This window comes from Gallinula chloropus (genome assembly GCF_964237585.1).
Source record: "Gallinula chloropus genome assembly, chromosome: 2".
Classification (NCBI taxonomy): domain Eukaryota; kingdom Metazoa; phylum Chordata; class Aves; order Gruiformes; family Rallidae; genus Gallinula; species Gallinula chloropus.
Window position 1 is genome coordinate 79,273,070 of NC_140086.1, and position 23,598 is coordinate 79,296,667.

Sequence of the window (23,598 nt, forward strand, 5' to 3'; positions counted from 1 at the left end):
AGAGAATATCCAAGATGACCCAGATTTCCATTTTCAGAGACTGATAACGTGTACTGAGAAGTTTTACTGGGTAATAATGCTTATAATTTTTCAAAATAACTTTCCAGGAAAAAAAAAATAAAAACAAAACCCAAAAACAAAAAACCCACACCACCCTTCTGAAGTTAGAATTCTGCTCCACAGCAGCTTCCAGTTGTCATTCTGCTTTCTTAACTGCTGTGGTTCAGTCCCAGGCAGCAGCTGAGCACCAGCCACTCACCCCTCCATCCCCCAGCAGCACAGGGAGAAGAAATGGACTAGAGCACCTGCAGGGTGGAGGAAGAGCAGCTTGCTGACACAGCACAGGGAGTGGGGAACAGCAATAACAGGACTCCTCACAGAATACACAAATGGTGATAACATAAAGCACTTATCGACCTTTAGGACTGACCAGATACTCAGCTGGCACCCAGATGGTCCAGGAGACACACAGATGCACCCCTCCCTGACTAGCCCCCTTTTATGGGGACCATGACATGAGGTGGTATGGAAAACACCCTTGGCCAGTTCAGCTCACCTCTGCTGGCTCCTTCTGAAAATTCATTCTATCCTAGCCGAAACCAGGACAACCGGGCACAAACTTTGTATGTTTTAAGTACTTTCTCCCCCAAGTCAGATTACATAGTCACCAGATGTGCATGGAATGGTTTATTTTGAACGCAGTTATCTTTAAAATGTAAAGTCCATTATTTTTTATCACATTAATAACCCCAATTGAAGGTATTAATACAAAGGGCTTGAAGTTTTCTAAGTTGCTAGCAATTCAAATTCAAAGTTTTAATCTTGATTTTCTGAAAGCTTTTGGAAATAATATTCAAATAAAAACCTAACCCTTTGATATATTTTAATCCAGCAATGGAATAACTTGCTATATATTTACAGAAATACACAAATTTATGACTTGTTACTACTGGTAAGAGATTACATAAATGTACACTAATTTGTGCTACAACTACGCAATATTTGTTGATTCGGGTGTCAGGATAAGGTTCTAGTCTTCCAAGCATGTTTTATTAAGGAACAAAAAAGTAATAACAGAGAAAACCTAATATGAACCTTTTAATATCTACAGGCACATTATAAAAAGACAGAGCTAGGCTCATCACAATAGCACAGTAGCACATGGACAGAGCCCAAAAGGAAATGGTAATAAACTGAATGATGTTCTCCCTGGATGTAAGAAGAAAACTTTTCACCCTAAGGACAGTTAAGCAGTGAAATAGGTTGCCAATAAAGGCTGTGCAGTCTCTCCATCCTTCAAGAACTTCAATGCAGGAGTGGATGAAGGGCTGGGCAACCAAGTCTGACCTCATAGCTGCCTCTACTTTGGCTCTGAGCAGAAGTCTGAACTTGGATACCTGCTCAGGACCCTGTCAAGCTAAATTATCCTATAGTCCTCTGCTCTAAAGAAAAAATGAAAAAAATAATCCCAAATGGTCCTGGAAGTATATTTAAAATAAGCAAAGATCTCTTCCTAACAAGCCTACACAGCCTGAACAACTAATTCTTCTCAGTTCAATAAAGGTATATATTTACTTTTTCTAAAGGTTTAACTATCCACATATCTTTGGAATACATTCAGCTCAGTAACTTCACTTTTCTTCTTTTCTATCACACATTGCTCCTTATCACACCAGAAAATGTCTACAGAAACTAAGGTATGAAAAGCCAGTTAATTCTCACAGGAGCAGCATAGTTAAGTTAGGATAATCATTGAAATCCTGTTTACAGAAGATCAACAGGCACTGGACTAAGTTTCCTGTTAGGTCTAACATAAACACTCCAGTTACAGAAGGTATTTATAGGTCACCTTGTTTTCCTTCATCTTCCTTAACATTGCTTCCTCATAAAAAATAAAGGGTTTTTTAATCACACCCTCCTAAATCTCACCTTATGTCCTGTTTTCCACACGCTTTTCCCACCTACCTGTTTAAGTCTAATGGCTGCTTGTAGCTTTTCCATTACTCTCTCCTGAGGTTGATTCCAGATGGTGGCCGTATTGTTGTTTGTAATGTACGATTTACATGCTGTGATCATCTGATTGGTCACCTAAAAGCAGTTTTAGCCTTGTGAAAAAAAAACATTTCAAGACAAAGCAGACCTTGCCCTTCTTTCAGTTTCATCCCACACCTCTGACTCCACCAGCCTAAAGCCTGCAAAATAGCAACACCAAATAGCATCCACTATCCTTGCAATATCCAGCTTTCATCAAATTGCACCACCAAAACACTGTTGATTAACTATACTCATCCTAAACCTAAACACCTTGTACCAACCTTGAAATGACATTGAGGACTACCAAGTCATAAGACTTCAGCTCTTCTGAAAGCAATGTTAGAATCAAGGACCCACGAGACTATGATCATTAAAGAACAGGTCGTCCTTTCAAATCCATTCCCTTCTTTACACAATGATAAGGTGGTTTAAGGGCTATGTAAACTTAACATAATTGGGTCTACAAAAAACAGTTTACCACAGGTGAACTGTTCACTATCATAACAAAAAGTTCCTCAATCAGCTCATGTCTGGGTTATGGTTGCCCTGACCTCCAAGAATTCTGAAAAACTTCTTACAGCTCCAAATTGCAGACAGTAAAATAAATTCTAACTTTGAAGTAGTTTTACCACTATTTCAAATTCTCTGTGCATTGAAAAAGCAGCATTAAATTGACCAAAATGCTGCCTCTTCAATTGCCTGGTCCCCTTGTGTTTTCTGTCTCACTCAAGCAACAACAAATAAAATCATCTCTGAAAATTTCCTTTCATGCTGTAGCACCAACCTTTACAAACAGCGAGGATATCTTTTCAGATGTGTTGTAATACTGAGAGATGCTCTGAATCATTTTAATTGCATTTATGAGTCCTGGAATAGCATCCACCATGGATATCTGGAAAGAAATGCACAGTTTTAACTCTGCTCAGTACTTCTGTTACCATACATTAGTTCAATGCCTAATTAGAGAATGAAGGAGTGTTATGAACATGGTCTTACTAACGTTTCTGCCTCCATTTTCTGGGGACTCTCCTACTCCACTCTCCATGATCTACAATTCAATTTTTTTGATAATTTTTTCACTAGTCTTGGCTAGAAGAATTCTGGTCAGCGAAAGAAATTTAATGGAGACAAAGGCCTCTTCAAAAGTATCACTTTTTTCACAAAACATGTTTGTAAAGTCTTCATCTAAACCTGATGCGTGCTCATACATAGAGCCCAAAATTGCACTGTCTCACAGCACTCATTTGAACAAAGGAACTACGAACAACTCTCCTACAGTGCTAGCATTTAGATCATGAAAAATCAGATGCCACGGGTGAAATGCCTTGGAGGAGATGATTCTATAAGCCATTCTTTGGGGTGCAGGTGCCAAGGGCTGGCCCCTGTGAGGAGGTGCCGAGGCTTCCCAGTGCGGGACCCAGCCAGCTCCATGGTCCCAGCACGGCAGGGCCCAGCTGAGCCCCGCAGGCCCGGGCGGGCACCTCGGGTGAAAGCCTGGGTAACAAAGGGCAACGCGCTGCCCGGCAGCCGGGGCTGTGGGAAACGCGGGGAGAAACAGCCCTGCAAGCACCGCGGAGAGAGCGGGAGGGGGCTGAGCTGCCCCTGCGGCCCCGGGAGACGCCAACATTGGGCAGGAGTTTCCCTACAGTCTCTGTGTGAAAAGCTGCAGCTGACGCCGGACAGCAACGTGAGGAGGAGGAAGGAGCAGCAGCGAGGAGCTGTTATGGGCTGACTGCAGCTCCATTCAGCCTAGAGAAGAGAAGGCTCCGGGAACACCGAATTGCAGCCTAGTAGTACTTAAAGGGGGCTACAGGAAAGCGGGAAAGGGACTGTATTGACAGAACAAGGGGTAAAGGCTTTAAGCTGAAAGAGGGCAAGTTTAAATTAGAAGTTAGGAAGAAACTCTCTACTGTGAGGGTGATGAAGCACTGGCACAGGTTGCCCAGAGAGGTTAAGGAAGCCCCTTTCCTATAAGGTCTAAAGGCGAGGCTGGATGAGGCTCTGGGCAACCTGACCTAGTGTGGGTGTCCCAACTTATGGCTCACCAGTCTGTGATTCGGTGATTTCCCATTGCCACTGGGAACGGTGGGAGGCAGAGGAAGAAGGAAGAACAGTTAGGAATTAAGTGGTAAAAGCAAAAGAAGTTTTAATTTTTGGTTTTGTTTCTCACTACCCAGACCTATTTTTACTGTCAATAAGTTGTTACCTTTCCCCAAGTCAAGTGTTTTCCCCATAATGATAACAGGTAAGTGATCTCCCTGCCTTTGAAACTTCCATGAGCTTTGTCTTATATTCTCCCCCCATCCTGTTGATCAAGATTGGTGAGAGTGTGCTTAGCCCACAGCCAAGGCTAACCCACCACACCTGTTTGAATTCTCCATGCCCTGCACAGGTTTCATTAAGTCTTGGGTGCAAGAGAAATTCTTTTCAGTAAATTCTTTGAAGTGAAGCGTCATTTCTGGAGCCCAGCAGTCCTGACTACAACTCAGGCACGGATCAGAAAGGTTTTTCAGACAGCTTCTCCTCATGGCTGAATTTCCAAAACAATTACAGTTTTACTCTATTGACTCTATTGACAAACTGGTTCTCGATGGTTTACAGCTAAATATCAGCAAGGTAAAGATTCACATTCCATGCCTTGATGACTTCCACCTCAAATGCTGCACCCTCTAAACATCTGAAGCTGGCACCGCTTCCACCTTAGTAAAACCCAGTAAAACAAGCACGAAGTAGATATTCGACAAACCCTGCACAGTGCCAGTAGCCAGCATATTCAGTTTAACTCTGTTTTGTATGGGCATCATACTAACCTCCCGTCAAAGCAATTCAAGTATAAGATTGGGAAACCCTGAAAGAACACACTGTTCAGCAAATGGAAACAAACAAAGCCATGCCATGGTTGCCCTGAGTGCTGTGTGGAAGCAATTACACTTTGGGAAAAGTCTGAAGAGAGAGTGGTTGCTAGGATGGATCAAAGCTTTGAGTCTTCATGGCTACTCTTCATGTTTCTTTGACTATCAAGACACAGCCAGTTGCACAACCAGTTTTAATAAAAGCAACCATTTGCCACCTACTTTAACAGATAACGTGACAGTGAGAATCCTTCCTATCTTGTACTTTAGCTGGGCTGGTTTTGTTTACTACTTGTTATGCTTGTGTCACCCTGTTGCTATGGTATGAGAAGGTGATGTATATTTACACCTTAATATTTACATAACCTTATTTATGTTTTCCTAACCCAAGCAGCTGAAAATTGCCTTATAAATGTTTGGCTAAGTATGACCTGGACACTGACACAAAGCCAAAAGCCAAGCCTTTTTCTTTAGCATAGCACCAGATTCACTTTCATCACCTCAACTCCCCCTTTGTTTTTTCTTTCCGTTTTTTTTTTTTTGAAATCACAAAGATTTCTTTTCCTCATACATCACAAAATCCAGATTCAACATCAGACCAAAAGCTTCATAGATACCACAGCAAGTAAACATTTGTAGCCAGAAATTCCCACTAGGCTACTTTTAGCATAACTGCACAAAGTTTTAAACTGGAGATGTATGCATAAAACATTATCTATGTGATTTCCAAACAGATCCTATAAAATAAATCTTGAGACAACTAAAATGAATGTATGTTAAGAATTTCAAAGTTGTGCTTACCGGATCACTATTATATAATGGGTCACAACATCTTTCCAAAGAATACAGATACTTCACATTGTCTTTAGCTTCATTTGCTGCATCTGTGATGCGCATATCTAATGCACGCCAGTTCTAAGAATAGAAAGTAGAAGAAAAAAAGCCACCTACTTCAGAAAAACACGTTTTGAGATCATACTGGTTTGTAATTAGCCTTTAAACACATGTGAAATCACAAATCTATTACTCAGAGTTAACACTTGTTTACCCAAGGTGAGGAACAGGTTCTTGTTTTGCTTCAGTAACTTGACTGAAGTGTGTATGTGAACATACAGGTAGTTGAGACCACTCTGCTGAACAAGTTATGTCAGCAGTAGTGTAAAGTCAAGCTGATGTAAAATATATAGACATCATCTCTTAACTATTCTTGCGTGGTGGATTGATGAATATATAACCATGTATTTGTTTCATATGAGTCCCATTTTGAGAAGCCAAGGCTTTGTTGTATTTACTTATGTACGTTTTTGTGAGCGTCTTTAACTTTGTTATGTCAGTGTGAAGTTATGACCTCACAAGCAGTTTTGACAGCCACCGTAACAACGTGAGAAAGAAGTTCAAAAAACGGTGGGTTTTTCTTGTCATTAAATACCCAACTTGTTTATACAATTTTCTGAAGTATCAGCCTTTAGACAAGGGGGATTCTTAGTCTTTTCCAATGAATTAGATTTAAATTTTATTTACTCAAGAGGAATAAGGACAAAGAAAGCAAAAGTCAAAGATGCTTCAATATCTTCCCCACCAGCAATATTTTGTACATAACCAAAATGAAACAGGGTGTACAGGACATTTCTGGCCTTTATATCTGCAATAATTAAAAACCAGAAACCTTCAGCAGTTTGGATTTAGCAGCAATGAGTACTCCAAGCACTGCCTTCACATCCGGGCTCTTCAGCTCGTCCATAAGGTAGCTGAATCTTGACAGTCTCTTTTTCCAGTAATCAAGCTCTGCTTGTGGTCCGAGGTCATCAGCTTCCTTTCTCAACTGGTCATTTTCTGCAAGAACCTTTTATCATGCAGCAATATTAGTGAGTGATGCTGATTTCTTTATCCACGTAAATAACATGGATTCATTCCTAACAACTCCTAGTATTAAATTACCTAACTCAGCCACCACTTCACATAAGAGGCCTAGTTTTGCTTGGCCTTTTTAGTTCTGAGTTAGAGGGAGTAGTCTTCTCAAGGGCACAGTTACAGACAATTATATTTTCTCCAATTAACCTGTAAAGCATGTTTCAAAGTAAGATTTTGACCACTGAGAATAGTGTTCACTGAATTGCTGTGCTCCTTTTGCTTTCATTAAATCCACCAGTAATCACTGTTTTCTGCTTGCATTTCCTGGCTAGGGTGAAAATTTCACAGCAGTTTGTTTTTTACAAGAGGTAGAGATGCTCACTTTAGTAACCACTATACAAGCATAGACAGAATACTTTCCTTGATGCAATATGATCACAAGGAGCTCGCAGTAAATGCTAAGGTAAGAATTGGAGAGAGTGTATGTACTGCAGTCCTTCTTCAGTGGGTAATCCAACTGCAAGCAGACAGTCACTTAGGAATATTCTAAAGGCTGCTTTAGTTTGCTTCACAACGTTTTTTTCATAAGTATAATATTCCCTGAAAATTTTTACTTGCTGTAACTTATTCTACGTGTTTGACACACTTCAGTCACAACAAATAGAAGAATGCATTGTAGATCTGTAATAATGCTGAGTGTGAGGCTTTGCATCAATGTAATGGGTGAGTTGTAAAAACATAAATAGCTTTGAAATGGATCACTCGAGATCCTGAGGATTCAGTTGCACTTCAAATTACTTAGGGTGCTTCCTTGTCTCTCGTCAGCTAATAATTTCGATCCACATCCTTACATTTTCTGAACAAACTGAAGGTGGGACTGGACAAGTTTACATGGGGGGAAGAAAAAAACCCAAACCACCATGGAAGGTTACTGAATTTTAAAAAGTATTAATCCAGTTTACAAAATCCCTAAATTACAAATTGTTACAGGCTGGAATAATACTGATGAGAAGTACTGCTGTCACCTTACTCTGCTTTATACGCTTAACCAGCACCCATTTTTGCATGTTGTCACAGAGAAGTCATTGGTTTAAAAGGGCTTTTAATCCAAAGCAGCAATTGTGGATTTTATGCTAGTTTGTTTATAAAGGATGAAGCCATGTTCATAAGAGGCCTTACAAACTCAAGTCCCTTGGAGAACCAAGCATTGTGGGGAAAGAATTATCATGATTAACTATAAATATGTATCTGCTTGCTCATGTCCCCCATGGTGCTAAGTGGTAATAAAGTGTCTTCAAGAACTTTGCCATTTGTTAAGAGTTTCCTTTCCTAAAAATGCAAAAAATAGCTATGAAGACTTTATCCAGCCAACAATTACGCTTGCAGTCCCTCATGCAATAAAGAACAAGAAACATTCAACGTTAACAGAAAACACTGCTCCTTTCTCCCTCCAGTTTCTCAGCAAATCTGAAATTTTTAAAATTTAGAATTAAAATCCATAAACCCATAATATAACTACAAGAATGGAAGCAAACTAAACTACCCTTCTTTCACCAAAGGATAATGCACAGCTAAAAATATCTCCATGACATCAGGTTTCATTAGACTAAAGATCTTTCTGGCTTTGCTAAATTAATGATAGCAAATGCTTTAATATCTGTTTTCCCCTATTTGGCAATAGGTGTTTAGCAAAAGAAAATCAAGTAAATATTTAGGAAGAAGTGCAGCTAATTGCAATATATAGCCCTCATCAGTTTCAGCTCATATAGTTATAAAAGAGATTTCATTTTTTCTTAATTGTCTTTCTTCCTTTTAAGAGGTATAGACTTTAATATAGAAAAGTCTTTCATAGAGCCGATTTTTTAATTTGCAAATAAATATACTTCTCTGATAAAAGCAGTAAATTTGACAAACAAAATTGGGAATGAGGTAGCAACTAAGAAAGCTGGAGAGGGAGGCTGTTTATGAGGTCATAAATTTAAAAAGGGTAGAGGTTTAGATCAGACATTTGGAAAAAATTCTTCCCTGTGAGGGTGGTGAGGCCCTGGCACAGGCTGCCCAGAGAAGCTGTGGAAGCCCCCTCCCTGGCAGTGTTCAAGGCCAGGCTGGATGGGGCTTTGGGCAGCCTGGTCTAGTGGAGTGTGTACCTGTCTCTGGCAGGGGTTGAAGCTAGGTGATTCTTGAGATCCCTTCCAACCCAAACCAGTCTGTCATTATAAGTTTCCAAGTTTAAAAGTTATTCAACCTGTCCTCTTCGTTCACAGAATCACAAGGTCGGAAAAGACCTTTAAGATTGAGTCCAATCGTTCCCGTCCTATGCTAAACCATATCCCTAAGTACCTCATCTACCCTTTTTTTAAACACATCCAGGGGTGGTGACTCAACCACCTCCCTGGACAGCCTCTTCCACATCCTGACAACTCTTTCAGTAAAATTTTTTTCCTAACATCTAATCTGAACCTGTCCTGGTGCATCTTGAGGCCATTTCCCCTCATCCTCTCACCTGTCACTTGGGTGAAGAGACCATCACTCATCTCTCTACAACCTCCCTTCAGGTAGCTGTAGGTGGTGATAAGGTCTCCCCTCAGCCTCCTCTTCTCCAGGCTAAACATCCCCAGCTCCCTCAGCCACTCCTCATATGATTTGCACTCCAGCCCCTTCACCAGCCTGGCTGCCCTTCTCTGAACACGCTTCAGGACCTTGATGTTCTTCTTGTAGTGAGGGGCCCAGAAATGGACACAGCACTCAAAGGGCGGCCTCACCAATGCTGAGTACAGGGGCACAATCACTTCCCTGGACCTGCTGGCCACACTATTGCTGATACAAGCCAGGATGCCATTGGCTTTCCTGGCCACCTGGGCACACTGCTGGCTCGTATTCAGCCTGCAGTCAACCAACAACCCCAGGTCCTTCTCTGCCTGACAGCTCTCCAGCCAGTCTCCCCCAAGCCTGTAGCACTGCATGGGGTTGTTAAATGCCTGCCTGTACAAACATTATGTCATTTGTTTCCCTGAGCTCAATGTTTTACATTTAATGGATTGCTCATGCACAGACCACAAGAACCTGATATTAATTTTATGCAATAACTCAAATGGTAGTTTAATTTCTTTCCAAAAAGAATTTTCAGATCTATGCTATATAGTATATAAAAGACCTGAGATTTAAAAAAAAAAAAATGCTCTTACAAATCTCATGTGATTTTTTATCTGCACTTGTTTTAAGTGCACTGACCTTACAGTACTTCTTACTACGTGAAGACATTTCATTCCAGCAGTACAATGTTTTCTCTTTAAAAAGAGATTATTATCAAATACAGCTTCCAAAGTCATATGCACGCTCCATTTACTAGTAGATGAAAAAAGCTCTCTGTAATATTCTCATTGAGAACTAAAAGCTCACAAAACAGGCCAACAGTACTTTAAAACACAGGGATCAATCACCCCTAAATGTACAGAAAGGAAGCCATATGCCAGCAGGATTACTCATCATCTGCCAATATGCAGATGTCATATTTCACGTTTGGTGTATCACCTGTTCGATTTGTTTGGTCCATCCTTTCATGCAGACTTCTATTCTTTCAAGAGTATCTATGCTGTTAGCAGCCACCAGATAATCTGAAGGTCCTCTTAGAGTTGTCAGATCATATGTTTCCCATTTCTTCAGACTGATCTATGAAACAAGTTTTAAAAAACAAAACCAAAACTGGAATGTTGAAATATTCATAACAGCTAATTCAGGAACTGTAAGTAACCCTACTTGGGGTATCTCACTTCATATTTCCACTTCAGTTTAAATGAAACTGATTTGAATCAGAACTGGACTCCAGAAGCTGGAGAATTCACCGGCCTGGCAGGTGTTTTCTCAGCCTTTGTGAAGGACATTGCACAAGTTAAAACAACTTTGGGTCATGCATTAATCATACTTGGTTTAAGAAAGGCCACAGCTATTGAACAGTCAGGAAGTTAATGGCTCAAAAGAACTGGCACCACAAGAAACAGCAACAGAATCAGCTAGGGAACTGTTAAACCCACATTCACAGGCATTAAAGCCACCCATCAAGGCATAACAAATTACTGATTACAACAAACAAAAGCAACAGGGTATTTTTCTCCAGTTTAACAGAAGCAATTTCCAGTGAGTATTCTACAACAGCAGTTCATTCAAAAGCTCTGGAGCAAGAAGCATTCTACAGCTAACTCAATTTCTACTTGCCACATCAACATACTACCTTTTCCAACAGACTTTGCTGAGTTCCTGATAGCACGCTAACGAACGCTTCAAGGGAACCAAGGAAGTTCCGCTTAATATTGGAAGCTTGAGGTTCACCAAGTTCACCCCAGCTACGGTCCACAGTCTGTAAAGCTGGAATGAAGATTTCTGATATCAATTGCTCAACACTTTTTAGTAAGCCATCTCGACCTACATTCAGCATATTAAAATTTACTTCCTGCAAGAGAAACAGAAAATTTCAGTTTAAATAGAACACAAATTTTTGCATCGTTAGATTTATTCCAGTCCTGTTGCCTTGACCACCTTAAAAATTCCCAGTGTGTACAACTGCTCTCAATAACAGTCCTATTCTCGCTAGCAGGGACTGCAAGATTTGCACGTGGTCACAACTCATCATACAAAACTGAGGAAATGAAGATCTGAAAACAATTCCAAAAATATGAGTATGAGACCTCACTTCGCAGAGATCAGCTTATATGAGTGAGTTAGATCACTTCCAGCCTGACCCTTCTAAGGCTACCAGAATTGCATCTTTTAATATATTCATACATACACATATATAGGAAGAGATCAATATGCTTAAAAGGCTTCAATACTAAAAGAATTACAAGCTATAGTTAATTAGAATTGCAGTTTCCCGAAGATCCTGGTCCAGGAAGAATACCTGTGGCCAGTTCGGAAGAACAGTTTACAGAACATCTGCTTTTCAGGCATGCTGAAAAAGACTCTGAAGACTTGCATGGTAAATTAAATGAATCTGCCAGACATTTTTGCTTCACTAGAAAGCATCACAAGAATTTTTTCAGGCAAGTAATTTGAACACAAAAAAACCCTAGGATTTAAGTACCACACATTAAATGTATCTCCAGATAAATCATTTTTACTTTCCAACTTGTTTTTTCTAGTTTTCAGGTATTATTACTATAAGTAAGGGCTCTATCATTACTTGTGAAGACATCTGCTTTACACATCTTTCAGTTGCAACTACTAGCTTGCAAGCGTTATTAAGCAGCAAAATATCTTGAAAGGTTAAATCGTGTACAATTGACTAAAATCTACACCAATTTTTAAAATGATTTTCAAAGATTTAAGAGGTTCATCAGAAAACTTTAAAGCATATATCTGTAGAAATCGATTAATAATCTGGTCATGACAGCCAGCTTATCCACTCTTGCCTCTTACTTTTTGCTCATCTGGGCAAAATACAGCTTTAAAAGTTTTCCTAGAAAAAATGTGGGAAGGTAAAACTTAGAGGCTTTGGAGTTGTACTTGGAAGTTCCCATTTTGAAGTGCATTGAACTTTTTCCACAACATTCCAAAGTTCTCTTTTAGCCCACCATTATTTTAGAGCTCTGTTTAGTTTGTCTACAGCTATAGGATTCCTGACATTTTGTTCTGTGCTCCTCACTACTGGATCACTTGATCCAGCTTTGCTCACTCCAGACTGTCATATATTTAAGGAGTTTTTCACCAGTAAAACTCATTTAGATTTAGTTTGCATATATGCTCTCAAAAATAAAACCATTGGGTTTTTTTTAATGAATTTGCTAGTGCTTTACTGAAATTTAATAGCTTGATGTTTAGGTATTGAGTAATTGAGATTTTTTTGAATTGTTATAAATTTTCTTCCCTAGCATTATTTTTTCATACCAATGATACACTTAGAGTTGCTGCCACTAGATAATGTCAGTTACCCCATTACCCTCTTTTTTTGTCCTGCATTTCATTTAGTCAAACTGCATCATTTTACTGATTTCTCCATTTCAAAGGCTGTCACCAACTCTTACCTGATAGATATTCTCAGTTGTGATGGGTTTGAAGAGAGCGGATCGAATGAAGAAAACGCATACACCCGTTAAAGCCACTTCTCTTCCCTCTGTCACAAATACTTTAGGTTTCCTGATCTTTGTCAAATGAGAGTTGACTCCCATTCCTGGAAGGCCATAACGCTCTATAGATTCAAATAAAAGAAACATTAAAGAAACACTGATTATTTATTCAAAGAGGAGATTTCCAAACAGCTCAGTCACCATTTGTGTATCTGAGTCCCAGTCCCCTGGAGACACTCCATGGGACTATCCACAGCCAATACACAGCATCCAAAGTCCTCACAGCACAGTAGAAACTATTAATCTACTTTTGCCATTCTCACATCAAAAAACTTTCATTTCTATTCATTGGTTTTCAACTCCTTCTAAGCAAAGGTTCAGGCTCAGGATCCTTTTAAATGGCTCCCTGTCATGCTCTATTGCAGGTAGTTTACCTCAGTTATCAACTGTCTTTCATTAAGAATATGTAGGCCTAAGTCTAATATATATTTAAAAAATAATAGAATCCTTCTGGAGATAAGGAGAGGCAGGCCACAGATGATTGTCTGGGAGGAAAACAAACAAAACAAAAACCAATAAAGGAGCTACAAGGGACTTCCCTGTCCTTTTGTCTTCCCCCAATGTGAATATGCTGCTCTCATGTTTTGCAAGTGTTACAAGCCTCAAAATCACCAAGATGTAGCAGAGTCTTTGAGGGCAAAAATAATTCTCTCACACTGTGTTTTCGGACGTGTTACTTCTCTGTTATAAGTTTCCTAGCATTTGCTCAAAACCAAATGTGCACCTCAGTGAGACATTTCAACAATAAAAAAATCAAAGAGTAAATTGTTGATACCAGTAAAGGACAACATCCAAAGAATTCCAAAAAGTGACAAGTCCCACTCCGTCCTCCCTTTTCTTTCAGGCACATGACTGTCTGCCCCAAAGCTCCCTATTTTGGATCAGATTTGGGCCAGGATAAAGTTAGTTTTCTTTCTAGCAGCTAGTGGAATGCCGCGTTCGGGAGTCAGGACGAGAGCAGTGCTGATAACACACCGATGTTTTAGTTGTTGCCAAGCAGTCAGGGACTGTTCAGTTGTTCATATTGCCCTTCTAATTAGAAGGTGAGGTTGTCCAGGAAGTTGGGAGGAGACACAGCCAGGACAGGTGACCCAAACCAGCCAAAGAGGGTATTCCATACCAATTACGTCATGCTCAGCATAAAGAGGGACTGGGGGGTGGAGGAGCACACGGCACCAGGACACACAGTTTTTGGGGACGGTCCAGCTGGGACAGCTCTGAGCTGCACAGCCTGAGTTGTGCAGTTCGGTGACAAACTACATTGTGTATCACCAATTTTATAATAATAGGTCTTCTATAGCCAAAAGTATATTATTTCTCTCTCTGCTGTCCCAGTAAACTGTCTGTATCCCAACCCACAAGGTTTGTCTTTGTTTTTTTACTTTATTACTTTCCTATTTTCCCCCACCCAGAGTGAGCAGCTGCATGGTGCTCAGCTCCTGGGTGGGCAGAACCACGACATGTGGCCACTGATAAGTCTCCTCCCCATCCTTCTTTCACATCACCTTTACCTCTCCCCTTTTTTACCACAGCTCCTGCAGAAGTATCTTTTTAGTTTACCTCAGAAGTACATCAAGGGTTCTGTCACCAGCAAAAGTCTTGACTAAGAATTTATTAATTTGATTTATTGCCAATTAACATAAATTTGCAGTATCCTTTTAACTACAGAGGCTACACCAGCAACAGCCATCCCAGTCTTCAGGCCATTCCTATGATGTATGGAGCTGGAGCAAGATATATTCTGCAGTCTCTTTAGAGGAGATGCGCTGTTACTGAAAAGGGTGCTAGAAGTTGTTCAGCTGCATAATAAAAATACCATTCAAAACACTGCAAAAAATCTGCACATGAGGGTAGGTGTAAAACCACACTTTGAAATGACCCCTTAGAGCTCTGGAGTACAGCCTCCAGAACATGGAGTCTCCTGCTCTGCAGGGGAGCAAAATATCTTGTAGGTGCCCTTCATGGAGTCATCTTCTCCCCCAACATAAGCATTTGCTGATCCACATCAGGGTGAGAAAACCAGCTTGTAATCATGGTAGTGTGTAATGCATATTAAGTCCTTTTGCCAACAAGATGCACATAATGCCACAAAAATTCACTTAACTTTACTGATTAGTAGCTACCATTGTACCTGCAACAGGCACTTTATTAGCCTGAGAATGGCAGCCCCAGAACAATCAGGCACAAAACATTCTTTTACAAACTTCCCCACCTAAGAAGAAAAAACATAGAGCACAAGCTGCACGCTGTGGTGATGTTGCAAACGACTACACATTCAAGATGCAGGCACAGGCAGCCTCCAGCACACCCACTTTCATCACATTCTCACCTGCCTTCCCCTCCTTCACCACCCATTGTTTGGGTTTTGTGGGGGTTTTTTTACTTCCCCCCCTCCTCCAGTGTGCATGGTCTTTTGGGGACTTTTGCTTATTCGCTGGCTGCACATGTTGCTGTGTATTTGTTTTCTGGGTTGTCTTGTTAGTTTTGTTTTCTCTCCATGTTTCCATGTTGCCTGCATCTAGCAGCACATCTCAAAGACCAAAGGTCACCACAATCATACTGTAGGGTCATCTGATCTGTTTGGGAGTGGGTGAGTGGAACTCTGATTAGATTCCCAGACTTTGCCCCTTGCCTCACACTCTCTCCAACATAATTCCACCACTTCCACTCAGGCACATTAAAACTTTCTTAGCAGATTCCTAAATTGGTGGCTGAGTTTGTATTTTTATTTCATTTTCTGTGTACATTTAAATTTTAATGATTAAAGTTGCTTATGTCCTATTAAATAGTCTGCTCGTACCTTTTAGTATTTACATACATATATACTGAAAAGGCATAAAGACATACTTTTACACTCATATAAGTAATATGCTTATATATGTATAGACACATATATTTATACAGATACACATAGATGTATTTACAAGGCTCTTCTTGTACATCCCCCGCCTTGTTTACCCTGGATGAACTTCCACCAACAGGATCTCCCATCATAGGGTCTCAGAGGTCACATGTGGCCTGACTAGTCCCAAGAGCAGCAGCACTGGAGACTCTGAGAGTGAAGCCATGGGCAAGGGTGGGGGGGGGATTACCATTGTCACAGGGGTCCTCAGCTACCTCCAGGGTGAGAAAGCAGCTTCCCCCAGAAGTACAGTAACATGGGGGCACTGGAGAAGGAAATATGAGCAGAAGAGGCTTCTGCAGTAACAGCCCTGCTACCCATAATACTGGCCTCCTGGGGCTGTTGGTAACAAAACAGGACCCCCTGGATGATCATGGGTCAAGAAATGTGAAGGGCTTCTAGTGCAGATTGGTTGTGTGATTGAAGGGGACAGAGCACCTGTCACCACTCACCTCACATAAAACTCACCTGTTAACTACTGAAAACTGTTTTTCAACACACACACACACACACACACACACACACACACACACACACCCCTCACACCCCCCTGGCTCCTCCCCAGGCAAGAGATGCTGGCAAGGAAGTACCTCCCTGATGCAGAGTAGCAATATGCAAAAGTGCACTAATAAGCTACATAATTTGATCAATCCTTATTTCATGAGCAAGGACAGATGTCTCAGTGTGCCCAAACATGACTTGGCTTAAATGCCAGTTTATAGGAACTTTACTATTTGCTTTTTCCTTGCACACTTGATCAGCACATGCCGTAGGAAAACATAGGTTGCTTTACCTGTATCCGTTGTTTCCACATCTTGATAGTAGAACATCAGGTGACGCAGACCTCCAGGGGCCAAGAATCTGTCAATGCGCTCTATCTGTTTGAGATGGTGTTGACGTATTAATGCATCACACACCCACTATAGAAAGTTTAACTTGCTCAGATTTTTAACAAGGCTGACAAATATTTATTACATTATCAATGTGCAATAATAAAATTATACCAGGCCCAATTACTACTTCCCAATAAAGATGATTGAGTTGCCCTGTCCTTCAGCAGCACACTGCTTCTTAACTGAATCATTTAAATTTTCCAGTGCTGAACACGACTGAATATAAGCATGGCCTGGCTCAGCTTACTGAAACCACTTACTCTAAATGCTGTATATCCTTTTCAAACGGATGGCACCAGGCATTTCTTCATTTACTGAAGTGCAGTAGCACCTCAGTGAAGTCCCTCATCCATGCTATTCTTCCTTCCCTTCGGCTAACAGCAGAAAACACACAGCTTCAATTATTCCATATCTTATCAAAAGAGGAAGCCTTTATTTATTTGTATTTTAAGCATCAGGACAATTTCACAGTTCTCCATCATTTTAAGGCTACCATCAAGCATTTTTGAACCATTTAGTGGTAGTATAACCCAGGAATGTCATGTACAGTCCATGCAGGCCTAGGAAGAAAGTAAATTGCTCTAAGGTAGTATGCCCATCAGTGTTTCAGAGCTTGAAGTGTGGCCTAATCTACTACGTTTTGAGTCCTATGAGACCACATAGTTGTTAGCTACCTAGAAATCTTACAGCAGAAAAGGTTTCTACAAGTTTCTCTTCAGAAATATTTGCTGTTAGCATTTGTGCTTCCTAGTGCCCAAAAAAAAGGTAAGAGATCACAAGCAGAAAAAAAGCAAGACAGATTTATCCCTCTTCCATTAATAATGGGTCTCAGTTACACCAAGATCACATAAACAGCTATTCCAAAAAGTCATGAATGAGCCCTCCAAGATGAGGCCAAAACAACCATTACACTTTTCTCTTTCCAAGTATAACAGATGCCAATATTTTCTGCATCCAACAATTTTTCTCAGGCTATACAGTTTGCCAGGAAATCCATTTAGAGATAAAATGCACAAAGGCTGCAACAAGTTCTTTTTTTTAACGTCTGTTGTGCACAGCTTACTCTCCTATATCACCTGGAATCACCAAAATGTTTGAAGGGATTTCTGGGATATCTTGGGGTCAGCCTCCTGCATCATCAACAGCAGCTCAGCTCATCCACAGTTTTGCCTAGACTGAGTCTCAAAAACCTCAGGGATAGAAATTACATAGCTCTCTTGATTAACCTATTCCCACACTGCATTACCCCCCTGGTAAAGCAGGGTGAAGAATGTCCAATCTGCAAGTTGAGACTATTGCCTTTTTACATCATCTGCAATCACTGAGAAGAGTTCAGCTCTATCATCTTTGTACTTTTCAGGGAACTGCAGATTATTATTTGAGTGCCCCTCATTCTCTTACTCTCTCTTCTTGTACTTTACATGCTCTATGTCTCTCACTATCTTGGTAGCCTTCCATTGGACTTTCTTCAGTTTCTCAACAATATCAGCACTGAAATGGAAATGCCTAAGTTGAAGGTACACAGAATGAAAGTACCAGAGGGGAAAGAAAAAAGCAAACAAACCCACCCCACACAATAATGCTTACTTTAGTGTCGGTGAGTAAAACAAGATCTATGTGCTGGCTATCTAGGTTTTACAAAATATATTATTTCTTTTCAAATCATAAAATTTATATCACCATTTCATGTAATACAATCACATCTGATGCACTGCTTCTGACTTCTTACACCACACATTAGCCCTCACATAGCCAGTCAGATCACTTAACCATTCTAATTTGTTAAATAGTTTCCACCTGATTTAATTTCTTAAACTAGACAACAATGTAGTCTTACAAATGCCGGTGACAACCTAACAGAAGCAACAATAACAAGCAACCTGCTGTGAACAGAACTCTCAAATCTATATGCACTATATATTCAAGGGTTGAGAGACTTAATATTGTAGATCCAGTATGATACAGTGTCAAAGGTTTTACTGTATTATCGATAACCATTGGAAAGAAGATGTTCTAATCAATTACAAAATCAATATTATTGTAATAGACCACGAAACTAAAGGACACTTTTGTTCACCTTCCTTACACAGTGCTGAGAAATATTTTTGTCTATGAGAAGACTTGAGTAATCTCAAAGTCTGACAATTATCTCACCAAGTTTTTGATGGTTCTAACACACACTATAAGCTTCACAATCAAATCCATCAGATTACCTGATTACCATCAAGAATAGCATCTTCTACTTCTTCTTTGTCCAGATTCACACAAGAGGCCACAGTATCCAGTAAGTAATCATGTCTTCCATCCAGTCGAGCACGTTTAGCTTCCCTCTCTTCCTTGAGCTTTTGCTGTAATAAAACACAGAGTAAACAAGAATAATTCACAATCTATTTTGAAGGCAAAAATAAAGACATTTCTAAAATTTATTTTTAAAAGTGCTATTGCATTCTTCCATACTTGTGGTTTATGTTTTTAAAACCCTCAAATTTTTAGGTGACCCCTGTTATGATTTTACAGTTGATTTCCTGTGTTCTATTGTCAGATTTATCACAAAATTTCTATCACCAGTCTTTTGTACAATATTATTTATTTGTTCAAAGGCTCTGTAGAAAAAAAAAAGTATTTATTTATGTACAGCTCTGACATTCTGCAAGTTATCTTCAACACCCTCAGTCCTTAGTCCCAGCTTTTCAGTCTAGTCACGTATGACCATCAAGTCAGGACTGGACCCTGACCCATCTCTTTGTTATTCGTGGAAGATACTGTAAGCGTTCCCTAATAAAGACAAATGCTGCTGGAGAAAGCTAAGGTTTCATACATTATCTCTTTAATGTAATGGGAAATAAAACAAGCCACAAGCCTCAAGGTACACAAGTGTTTACAAATGTGCTTAACTATAGCTATTATACCATTCTTCAAGCAGTATGACTACTCTTCTAATTAAATTGAATTCCCATATGTAATATATCTCATTACACTACAGACAAAATAGCCTTCTGGAATAGTTACTGGTATTATTGTGCTTGCGGATTACAAGATTTAATATCATTTCATTTTCAAAAGAAATTTAGATTTATGTTTCATTGGTGGTAAATTCAATCTTTATTTCCCCAGTGATTATGAAAAAATCCAGTAACTCTATAAAGTATGCACAAGTGATTTATCCACAAGTTTTGGCAGAGCCAATAGGACTTCCATAACATACTTTATAACCTTATGTAAATATCTTTCCTACTTCCTGGAGGAATTTTGACATATTTGGTAAATTCATAATTACTAGCATGCCTTCATAAACGCTGAATGCACTGGAAGTTTTTTTCCATGCAAGAGACAAACATGCAAATCACGTTGTTTACACAGAAGTGCCTGAAGAATACAGTAACAGGTCCATTTGTATATGTGCTTTATGCTATTTTACCTCTGCAGTTCCCTAACATGGCCTCCACTTGCCCAAAAGTGAAGTGTCATCACAGGATTGGCCTCTTACATGTTATCAAATCAAGGCAAAATTTAAGTTTACTTATATTCTTTTTAATGAAATGTATATAGAGAATAAGGAATTATACTTTTCACAGTGAGGGCGACAGAGCACTGGAACAGTCTGCCCAGGGAGGTGGTGGAGTCTCCTTCTCTGGAGATATTCAAGACCTGTCTGGATGCTTATCTCTGCAATATGAGCTAGGGAGCTGCTTTGGCAGGAGGGTTGGACCTGATGATCTCTAGAGGTCCCTTCCAACCCCTATGTTTCTGTGATTTACTAGATGGTAAAACTATAGTTTTATGAAGATTAAGGCTTTCACTTACATTTATCACATTTAATTTCTGGAAGGCATTTGCATCGTTCTGATTAACATCTCAAATTAATGCAAGTTGCATGCACATTTTTCCTGATAGTAGCTACAATGCAATTCAAGAACACACCCTTCCTGTCACGCTTCTATATTTTGATGATCTGCCATCCCTACAATTTCTACATTCCTAACTTCATTCTTTTAATAACAAGTCATTAATTTAAATATTTAAAAGTAGTCAGAAGCTAGACTGGAAACCAGTCAAAATATCACTTTCCATTCTCATACTATTCAAATAATATTTAAGATATTCTTTACTTGGGATTAAGAATCTCAGAGAATGAATTGCAGGAAAACATTGAGCTTTCAACTTCACATTCTTCCTTCCGCCCTCCCCACTCCTCAATCTTTAAGGGCTAACATAAATGAGAAAAAGGCTCATGGAGGAACAAGTAGATTTGTATTCCAAATTCGTTTCCTTTGTTACTTTTGCCTGGGGATGCATTTCAGGCCCTCAATCCTTCTGCATCAGCCAGAACTTCAGTGAAGGAATTTGTTAACCTATTATTAAAATTCAGTCTTTGGACTTTAAGATGTTCAAAGACTTTGACTACCCTCACATCTTGCTTCAAGCCAGCAATGTGGTCATGGCCTAGTAGTTGTTGCATTTATGTGTCCTGCAGGATTCACAGGATCCTGTACAGAAGTACATATCCCTAAACAGCATCAGTACAAAAAAATACCAAAACACAAATTGAGCTTGGTTGTTCATTTAAAGAACAGCAGCACAGGCACCTTCAGGTTTTTTTTCTTCCTCCTCTTAGGTACAAAGGTAAGAAAGGCCAAATGACACAGTCCCACAACAGATGCAAGTCAAAAGCTAGACTAGTTGACTGAAAAGTCTGATGGTGAGGTCCTGGAACAGGTTGCTCAGAGAGGTTATGGAAGCCCCAATCCCTGGAAATATTTAAGGCCAGCTTAGATGGGGCTTTGGACAACCTGGTCCAGTGAAGGTGTCCCTGCCCATGGCAGGGGTGTTTGGAACTAGATGGTCACTGAGATCCCTTCCAACCCAAAGCATTCTGTGATTAGTCTAGTTATATGTATTTTATTTTGTTAAATAAAAACTTAGAATTCCCAATACATAAATTCCAAAAATTTAACACAGAAAACTAATTTCAGGAGACATCTGCTCCTGTAGCATAATAAAGAGGAGATTCCTAAATCCATTTAATATACACCTAAGCCCATAACCATAACACCATCAATCTGAAGCAACAAATAGGGATTAAGTTTAAATTTAAACAAAATAAGCATCTTCTAGCTACCGAAAGAGAATATAAGTAGTATATATGTTTAAACAGAAGGTACTAAAAGATCAGAAATCAGAGGTGCCAGGGGCCCTTCCTTTGCAACATCAGCCTCAGACACCAAATACAGGCCATAGCCAGCTTCTCCATTGCAGAGTGCAGTCGCTGATTGTGTCTGCAGGCACTCTGGATTTAGTATCAGTGTTATTTAGTATGCAAGTCATAACTGTACAAGTTAAAACTTGTTCCTAACCACCGTTTACCCAGCAAATGACGCATTTTGTTGTCAGAATACCGTGCGTTACTGATTTTAAACAGACTCAGATTGAAGTCTTATGAGTGATCAACACCCTTAAACTTTACTGGGAAGTTCAATAGTAAAAAAAAGTAAGAGTGCTCTCTTGTTAATCCACCATCTTATCCAAAACTCATTTTACCAACATGGCCTTCCTTTTTGTCTCCTTTAACTTGCTAAGATGTTTTATATTGCCCATGGATTTCCCTGTAAAAGTAAACTGCAAACCATTCTACACTGTCCAAGCATCCTGAGTTTTCAACAGCCATACACCTTTTCATTCACTTCTCAAGAAAACCCACACACCCTACAGAATCAAGGTGGTCCCCTTAGCTGGTTCTTAAATCTCAAACATCCATCAGAGCTTTCTGACATTTGTTATAACATTGCATTAACTCAGGATCAGTTTGTTCAAGTAACTAGCTTCTAAAGGGTCTAAATGAACTTCATATTTTAGTATTAACCTTAATATATGCAGTGCCTTCAAACTCTGTTCCCATTTTAAAAGTCTGTGTATATTGAATTGAAGCTTCAGTTTTGCTTAGCAGCAGATCCCAGCCCTGTTTTGTCACCAAATCTAGCATCAAGCTCTTTGTTGCAGTCATCTCAGAATGGTATAATTTAACAAATGTTACACTGGTACAGTAATCTGGACAAGATACAATTACCAGTAGCCAAATATATAAATATCTTCCTGGGCAAATTTAGACTTCAAAACAAATCACACACAACTTAGCCTTTGTTGATATCCTCCTAGTTAACTTACAAGATCAGCTACACAAAAAAACCCTTACCTCTTCAGCAAATATCTATCCTAAATACTATGTTTTGCTTTGAAAGGCATAGTTTAACACATTTTCATGTAATTAGAATATTTGGTGAAACCAACATCATCTACTTAACACCATTTTAAACAACTCATTTTTCTTCTACCCCCCTGAATTTACAACTTTATTCAAACCATACAGTTACTTCTCTGGACCTAGTCCAAAGCTGGGTTTACCTTACCTTTATAACTCTGCCAATGCTCTGCTTCCAAAGTTGCTTTCTTCCAGCTCTAAACATGGTACTACCAAATATAAGAACCAAGTGCTGTTTTTCAGCAGTATTCCTTAAGCCATGGAACAAGCTTCTTGATTCATCATTTTGAACTCTCCCCCAAAACTTCTGTTCATATTGCTTTCATTCTTTATCTGTAAGAACACCAAAAAAAGCCCTAGAAAATACACTAAAGACCTAGAAAGCTAGCAATTAGCCTTAGCTCTGTATCTTTTTTCAAAATTCAGTTCTAAGGAGCATTTAAATTGCTTGAAAGCTGAATCAGACTACTTCAGAAACTAGAGGTCTCTATCAGAATTTACTGGCTATAGACTGGGAGTTGAAAATTACAGCTACCAGCTACAGTGTTGTTAAGGTGATACTGTTTATATACAAACACTGCTCGATAGGATTCATCATGCTCAAGGGCAACATAACCATTTGCAAAAGTCAATTTTATAACTGCTTATCTGATTTGTGTTTAGCCTTCTTAAGTAATCCTCATGTCAACAG

General features: G+C 39.5%; 1 protein-coding gene across 1 annotated transcript in view; it reads right to left on the bottom strand.

The window, feature by feature from the left end:
- DNAH5 (dynein axonemal heavy chain 5) overlaps positions 1-23,112 on the bottom strand; it is a gene marked incomplete at both ends in the record, with an annotated part of 131,271 nt that extends 108,159 nt beyond the window's left edge. Inside the window, 10 exons of the mRNA XM_084260383.1 lie at positions 1,966-2,088; positions 2,819-2,926; positions 5,688-5,801; positions 6,553-6,729; positions 10,269-10,406; positions 10,966-11,184; positions 12,755-12,918; positions 16,552-16,636; positions 18,865-18,999; positions 23,056-23,112. Coding sequence (XP_084116509.1) covers positions 1,966-2,088; positions 2,819-2,926; positions 5,688-5,801; positions 6,553-6,729; positions 10,269-10,406; positions 10,966-11,184; positions 12,755-12,918; positions 16,552-16,636; positions 18,865-18,999; positions 23,056-23,112 — 1,320 coding nt within the window. The remainder of the gene's footprint in view (positions 1-1,965; positions 2,089-2,818; positions 2,927-5,687; positions 5,802-6,552; positions 6,730-10,268; positions 10,407-10,965; positions 11,185-12,754; positions 12,919-16,551; positions 16,637-18,864; positions 19,000-23,055) is intronic.
- Between the last annotated feature and the right edge of the window lie 486 nt (positions 23,113-23,598).